The sequence below is a fragment of the Nannospalax galili genome, unplaced genomic scaffold (genome assembly GCF_000622305.1).
Source record: "Nannospalax galili isolate Female #2095 unplaced genomic scaffold, S.galili_v1.0 scaffold32, whole genome shotgun sequence".
NCBI lineage: Eukaryota > Metazoa > Chordata > Mammalia > Rodentia > Spalacidae > Nannospalax > Nannospalax galili.
Window position 1 is genome coordinate 1,484,088 of NW_008335297.1, and position 8,138 is coordinate 1,492,225.

The window sequence follows — 8,138 nt, forward strand, 5'->3', positions numbered from 1 at the left end:
AGTAGATGTCTGAACCCTATCTCTAAATGCACACATGCCCTATGATAAAGTGAAGTCTAAATGAGGCACAGTAAGTCTGAGAGTAGTAACTGTAAACAGAGCAGCTGTGCTGCAGGATGGCTACCATGACGGCTCTCTCCATGGTGCCTGGACAGAGCACACAGTCAGCAAATGAGAGTTACTATCGGTCATTTGAAAAATAAAAGTTAATGGAAAGAAATTACCTCTGTAAGGGTATTATATTGTTGCTAAAGTTGGCAACACATTGCAAACTCCCTACACCTGGTAGGTAAACCTGGTCATTTGCTTACAAGCTTGATTTGAGGTACTTAGAGATGAATGAGCTGAAGTGGGATCATCACCTTTAAGTCATCCAGGCTGGAAGGCAGAGGTCCTGGCTTTCTCGCAGGGGCACATGTCGTCTGCCTCGGTGTGCTGGGTGTGGCACTGGTCAAAGCTACAGTCCCACTACTATTGTTCTTGTCATTTCTTCAAAAGAAAAAGAAAATAAGAGCTTATAACAAGCTGACGTCTAGGTTTGGTACACCTCTATTAACATTTTGTTAACTTATAAAGAGAAAATAATCATGGACATAGATGGAAGACTTGATATTGTAAAAATGTCAAATGCATTAGTCCCAGGAAAATCCCTACAGGATCTGTCTGCTTGTTTGGAGGAAATTTAGAAGGTGACTCTAAACTACGCAGAAAAGGCAAAGGACTAGGGTTGGCCAAGGTACTTGTGAAGAAGGAAAGCTGTAAGGGCCATATCCTGGCAGGCATACACACTACACATCCACACAAACTCAGATACTCTTAAAAAAAAAAATATTGTATGTGTGTCAATGTTTTGCCACACCATGTGTGTGCAGTGCCCACAGAGGCCAAAAGAGGGCATTGGATCCCCTGGAACTTAAGTTAAGGATGGGTGTTACCTGCTATGTGGGTGCTGGGAACCAAACCTAGCTCTTTGCAAGAGCAGCTAATGCTCTTAACCACTGAGCCATGTCCCCAGACCCCTCAGATAACCTTTTTTTTTTTTTTGAGACAGGGTCTCAACTATGCAGCCCTTTGGTCTTACAGAGATCTGCCTGCCTGTGCCTCCCAAGTCCTGGGATCAAAGGTGTGCATAACCATGCCCTGCTTCAGGTAACTCTTGACATTCATATCAACAGTCTTCAGTTGTAGTTAAATGCCTAATGTGTCAAAGATGAAGTTTCTTGAAGTTTGGATGAACTGACCAGTATTCTGTGTATCATAGTCTCTTTTCAAAAACCAAGCTTTAGGGGTTGGAGAGATTGTTCAATGGTTAAGAGCATTGGCTGTTCTTGCAGAGGACCTTGGTTTGGTTTCCAGCACCTACATGGTAGCTAACAACCATCCATAACTCTAGTTCCAGGGGATATGACACCCTCTTCTGACCTCCGTGGGCATCGGATAACATGGATGCACTTACATACATGTGGGTAAAACACTCATATATGTAAAATAAAAAAAAAAACCTTTAAAGTATCAGGTTATGAAAACTCTTCAAGAAGTGGTTTTGGGCCTTATTTAAATTTAATATTTTCCCTACAAGAAGCAATCTTAGACCCCCTGCCCCCACTTTTTTTTCCCTGACTCAACCTCTCCATGAATTTTTTAAAAAAGATTTTTTATTTTTTTAAATTATGTGTCTATGTGTAAATGTCAGTGCGGATATGTCCACTACATGAGTGCAAGTGTCTGCAGAAGCCAGATGGGCCACATGCCCCAGCAGATGCTGTCACTGGTGGTTGTGAGCTGCCTGATGGTTGCTGGAAATTGAACTTGGGTCCTCTGGAAGAGCAGTACTTTGTGAACTATCTTTCCAGCCCCGCCACCCATGAGTTTTAATAGCGGTTATACTACGCATATGCCTGTGCTTTATTATGTAATGTTCCCCATCCCCAAGCTACTTTGTTTCCTATTAAGTGATACTGTCCTATGGTAAACAGACAAGTGTTGCTCATGAGGCTGGGGAAGATGGCTCAGTTGGTAAGCTGCTTGCAAACTTCAGGGCCTGAATTCAGATTCCCAGCACCTATGTACAAAGACTGGGTACAGAGGCATGTGTCTAGCACTGGGAATGAGGAGGCAGGAGCCCTGGGGCTTTCTGGACAGCCAATACCCCAAATCAGTGAGCTCCAGGTTCAGTGAGAGATACCATCTCAAAAAACAAGGTAGAGAGCAATCGAGGAATATACCTGAAGTTGATCTTTAGGCCTCTACATGCACATGTACATATAACACAAAAAATAATTATGCTATCCTTGTGGTCGAGAGTCTATACTTGTGACTTAAATGTATTTAGCTTCTGTTAATTATTTTCTTATTTTACATGTATAAGTGTTTTTCCTGTGTATATGTAAGTGCACCACATGTGTGCAAGGCCCACAGGGGCCAGAGAAGGGAATTGGATCCCCTGGAACTGGAGTTACAATGGTTGTTAGCTGTCATGTGGGTGCTGGGAATCAAACCCCTGTCCTCTGGAAGAACAGCAAGTGTTCTTAACTGCTGAGACATTTCTCCAGTCCAAACTGGAGAAATTACTTTTGTTATTTTAAAAGCTGAACTGGGCTGGAGAGATAGCTCAGCGGTTAAGAGCACTGACTGCTCTTGCAGAGGACCAGGGATCGATTCCCAGCACCCACATGATGGCTAACAACCGTCTATAACTCCAGTTAGAGGGGATCTGATGCCCTCTTATGACCTCCGTGGGCACTGCATAACATGAGTGCACTTACATACATGCAGGCAATACACGCATAAACATTAAAAAAAAAAAGCTGAATTTATCTTTTCACTTAAATGCAAAGAAAAAGGAGGGAAGCGATAGATGTGTTTACCACGCAGCTGTGAGGCCTAAGGTCCTGAGCAGCACAGAGGTGGGCTTCTGCTACCTTCCATGGCTTCTGCCAGTAAGCCGTTAAGCTGGGTTTATCCCCTTGCAGTACCAAAGTACTACAAGGTACAGGTAAAACCCCACTGCACTGAGTACCGTAGAGCTTCAGGTTATATTCCCTCTCCCCCCGCCCCCCCTCCCTGTCTCTCTCTCTGTTTTTAAAGTGAGACAGGGTTTCATTATATAGCTCTGGCTGGTCTGGAACTCACTATGTAGAGCAGGCTGGCCTCAAACAGAGATCTATCTGCCTTTGCTTCCAGTGCTTGGATTAAGGGTGCATGCCACCACATTTTTGCTTTTTGAGACAGTGTCTTGCTGTGTGGCTTGGGCTGGCCTTGAACTTGCAACCTCAAGCTTTAGCCTCCCTAGTGCTGGGATTATGGAAGTTCACCACCAGATCTGGCAAGGCTTCGGGTTTTTTTTGTTTTTTTTTTTTTTTTGTAATAGAATTTTGGTAAAGATAATATTGTGCTGGAAAACAAAGACCCAATTTTTCAGATCCGGAAACTGGACAGAATAGTCTTCATGTGGTTAAAGGACATGTGGCATGAGATGCTCTTCCTGGCTGGTGGACTTTCATTTGGGGGCAGTTGGCTTGGATGTGGTAGTCAGGGAAGGCTCATGGAGAGGGAAGCTGAAGCCTCAAGGAAGGATAGTGTTTGTGGCCTCGAGCATCCCACATCTAGGATGTCCTCTTCCCAGACAAAGAGCCAGCCCCACACAGGCAAATGGTTTCACTTTAACAAAGATGATTTCATAGGTAGATACTGTGGTGTGGTGTGATGTGGTGTGTGTTGTGTGTGTGTGAAATTTGTGGGATTTTCAGTGTCACTGTTTCCTCAATGGGAATGGAGTCAAAAAGACCAATTCCTTCTGATGTGAACTATAAACAGATGGGCGCCGTGGTCACCGCTGTTATTATTTTTGGTGCCCAAGGAGGTGGGAGTGCAGGATGTCTGCCCAGGTCCTAGACAAAGCTGAAAAGTAGTGGCAGTTGCTTGGATCCTGTCTCATCTCTCTGTGGCCTTGCCTGGGTCCCTTCCAACATCAACAGCTCACTTGGATCTGCTTGCTTTTAAATAATAACATGTTACAAAATTACTTCTCCATCTCCATGCTCTGGTGCTGTAGATGTGCACTTCACAGCATGACTTGAATTACCAATGGGTTTAATCCTCATCAAGATACTTGCATCTTAAGAGAAAAAAATTGATAATCATTCCCCTACTTCTGGGCACTTTTCAGTAGGCTTTCATCATTTTGTGCTCCTAGGAAAAAGGGGGCAACCTATGGAGGAAGCTGTGGCCTACATGGGCAAATAGGAAGATCTACGGATTCAGTGGTCATAAACCGAACATCTTGCTCACAGACAGTTAAGTTTTCCTTATGACCAGCTTTTGTTATTTTTCCTAGAGTCTCTCAAGCTGCATGCAGATGGAAGTGAAAGATGGGATCTTTGCATCTTTATGTCTTAAAGCATACTAGGATGCATAGCTAGAATATTCCTTTATCAGATAAGGAAACTATGGATGTCCTGCTGTGAACATGCCTCCTCCAGGCCTAAACAGTTGGGTGCAGGCTGCGGCAACGTCATCCTTCTCCGCTGTGGGACGCTTAGACCTCTCCCCAGGAGTCACCTGTTGTCTCTTCCTTCCACTCTGTCATCATGACCCATTTGTCTTTGCATGTTTCCAGGTTTTCCTTTACTACCAGCATCCAACTGTTCTGCCTTAAAGTTCAGTCTCACTACATCACCACTGTTTGAGACACTCTACTGTCTGATACGTGGAGTAAAGTCTCCTGCAGACACCGACTCTACTCAGTTTTGTTTTCCCCTCTTCTGAAAAATAAATCACGTTCTCTATCCTGGCAGCTTTACTCACCATTTGGCACATAGCCATGGCTTGTCTTTTCTCTCTACCAGGGTTCATGTCATTCTCTCTTCTTGGGAGGACTCTTTCAGAGCCTTCTATGTGGTGCTCGCTCCACAAAGCCTTCCCTGACCACTCCTGCCTTTGTGCCCACATGTTTCTCATGGCATCTGATAGTGACAGGAACATTTGGGAGGAAAATCTTTCCTGAATAGTTATGGAGAAATATCCTAACGTGTAAAAGTTGAGAACCTTCTGAAGGACAAATGCTGGACTAGAGGGTTGGCTATGCTCACTATGGGATGCAGAGATTGTGTGGTAAGCTTGGACCAAGGCTGAGTGAGTAGTCCCTGAGCACAGTATGTGGTCACTTCTAACCTTCTGTAACTCAAAGGTTCTCCTACAGGCCAGGGCACCAACCACATCAGGAGAACCGCCCCCCCCCCGCCCCGCCCCATGTGCATACTTGATGGGAGCAGGCAGAATGGTCTGGTAGTTGTAGTGCTGCTGTTGTTGCTGCTGGCTGAGGATCTGCAGCTGCAGGAAGAGCTGCTGCTGCTGGAGCAGGCGGGCGTAGTTGGAGTCCATCTGTGGTTCATTCTTCTCTCCCTTCTGGTTTGGTGGAATGTACTGGTGGTACTTCAACTTCTTTACTCGGGGTTTCGGGTCTTTGCATTTTTTGCTACGGTGTTTGTCATTCGGATTCTTGGGATGGCTTTGCTAATTTTTTTTAGGAAAAAAACCAAAACACATTTTAAGAAATGTCAATCCCATGAAACTAACTGTATTGTGTGTGCATTAGAAACTGATGAAGCTGTTACGGGAGGAATACACGAAGTGCATTTCAAGAGCTACTGAGTTGGGTGTGGTGGTACAGGCCTGCAATCCCAGTACTCGGGAGGAAGGGGCAGGAAAATCAGGAGTTCAAGGTCAGCCTTGTCTACAGGAAACTCTGTCTCAAAAAACAAAAGAGCCATGAAACAATTTGTATAATTAGACCAAGAAATTTCTCATCCAACATTGCTCCCTTGGCACAGACAAGATGCGCAGTCTAGCCCTGTCTATTCACCTTAATAGACACTTGCTTTGGGTCTCTTGCGTAGACATCACTGAGTGCTTACAAACAGCATCTCCTAGTGAAATACAGGCTGTGTACTGCATTTACAATAAAGAAATGATCATTTCACTATTACTATATGACACTAAAAATTATGGGTATGTAAAAATAGTTAAAAGTGCTTCTAATGAGAGTGAGGAACAAAAAGTGGCTCTAAAGAAAAGAACAGAATTTAAAATATTTAGTAATATAATTCAGTAATATAATGTTTAAATACTACTTGTACCTTTGAAATGGGGGTGACCATATAATCCTCATATCTTATGACAAGAAACTTTCTACTGAGCTGTTCTTTTCAGTTGACAAATGATCAGATAATTTTCTGTTTTTCAGTATCACAGTATAACTTCATCTGAAAAGAAAAGCCCTTCAAAAAACCCAAATCCAGCCAAAACAGGAAATCATTCCTGTGATGCTGTTGTGATAGTTGCAACTGAAAGACTTTGTAAACTATCAAACTACAGCTACAGGCAGACAACCACAACTAAATAACTAGAAAAGTACAACTCCTCCTCCACCTCACCAGTGTCTAGAGTACACAGCAGCTTTATGCTGTTGTACACATCTTCCTGTGTGAATGTCAGTGTGAAATAGAACAGAAATGGAACCGGCATGTTCACTGGAAACCTGCCTTCCTCCTCCTGCACTCGAGACTGTATGAATTCTTCTTCTGTCATAGAGGAATGATTCTGCAACTGACTTTTACAGCGGCATTACAAAACATCTTATGCAAACAGCCAGGTCTGACTGACTCACAAGCTCAATGTGTGCATCTTTTCCCAACTCCACCCGTAGTGATGTCACACTGGAGGCTTGAAACTGGATGGCCCTGGTGGGAGTGTGTACCCCATGGGAACTGGCAAGGCTGTATGCTGCCCTCCTACCCAGCTTGTTTTTAACATACCCTCCAGCATACCACTTGAGTAATAATCAATTAGGTGGTCTCATAGTTTTGAACACATGTAAGTAAGAATCTGTAAAATGTGAATGTTACTGGAGTGGATTTAGCCTTGTGCCTCTCCCTTGGACTCATCCCCAGGAACCCTGTGACATACCCCCTTCCTCTGACTTTCTCTACCACCTCCACTGTACATGGTGGGTTTACTATCACATACACTATGCTTCTATACTTGGGTGTCTTATTCCTTGACTTCACTTCCTCTAACTGTCCTTCAGCCACTCACTGCTTGGTTATGAGTCCAGTCCTACCATGACCTGAATGGTACCTGCCTACTTGTCAGCATCCTAGTCTAAAGCCACTGCTGCTTAGCTACTACACTCCTCTGATTCCCCCAGCCCTACAGCCCATTCTCCTTCCACCTCTATTCAGTCTTTCACTTCCCTCCTTACTTAGCTACATCCCATGGCCCACTCATGTGTATGGTATGTCAGGCTCACCTGGCAAAACCCTAAGCTTCTGTCTACTTTGGCATGTCCCACAGTGGTTCCACTGACATCTTGAACTCTGTAGTAGTCCTCGTGGGGCTGTGCTGTGCATTGTAGGATGCCCAGCAACCTCTGGCTTTTCTCCATTAGATGACAGCAGCCATCTCTCTCCCAATATACCACCTAGACATGTCTCTAGTCATTGCCATCCCTGGGGTTGGGGCAGACTGCCCAGTGCCACTGACTATCCTACCATACTTTTCAGTCAGGCACTTTCCAACCTTTATTCTTCCTCCCTGTTCTCACCCATCACCTGATAGCTCATTTGCTAACCACCGAGTTGAGTTCAGCACACATGTGCCCAGCACTGCTGGTGCTGTTACTTCAGGGCTCACCTCCCCTGGACCCCAAGTTTCTGTTCCCTCACTGACACATGGCAACTGTCCCAGCAGACCTGCCCCTCCTCTTTCTCAACTGACCCCACATTCCACCAACTCTGCTCATGCCCCTTCCTAGCAGCCATCCCATGGTGCAGCGTCAGCTCTCCCACCAACTGCTCCTATGGTCTACTAAGCCCCTGCAGAACCACAGGTACACTCCTTCCTCTCACACCTGCTGAGAGTCAGGTGGTGTTGGGTTCACTGTTCTTCCCTTTCCACGAGGAGCATCCAACCTGTCTGCTCAGCCTTCTAAACAGTTGGAATCTAGCCTCTTCTGACTCCATGTCCTGTAGCTACATCTTGAGTGGGTGACTTTGTGTTTTTCAATTTTTTTTTTAAGATTTAAAAAAATTTCAAGTGTGTGTGTGTGTGTGTGTGTGTGTGTGTGTGTGTGTGTGTGT

General features: G+C 44.7%; 1 protein-coding gene across 6 annotated transcripts in view; it reads right to left on the bottom strand.

Moving 5' to 3' along the window:
• Mrtfb (myocardin related transcription factor B) overlaps positions 1-8,138 on the bottom strand; it is a 199,837-nt gene that overhangs the window by 21,609 nt on the left and 170,090 nt on the right. For all 6 annotated transcript variants that reach the window (XM_029562001.1, XM_029562000.1, XM_017797353.2 and 3 more), the window contains 2 exons: positions 5,261-5,514; positions 363-489 (listed from right to left, as the gene is read on the bottom strand). In XM_029562001.1, the coding sequence (XP_029417861.1) occupies positions 363-489; positions 5,261-5,514 (381 nt within the window). The remainder of the gene's footprint in view (positions 1-362; positions 490-5,260; positions 5,515-8,138) is intronic.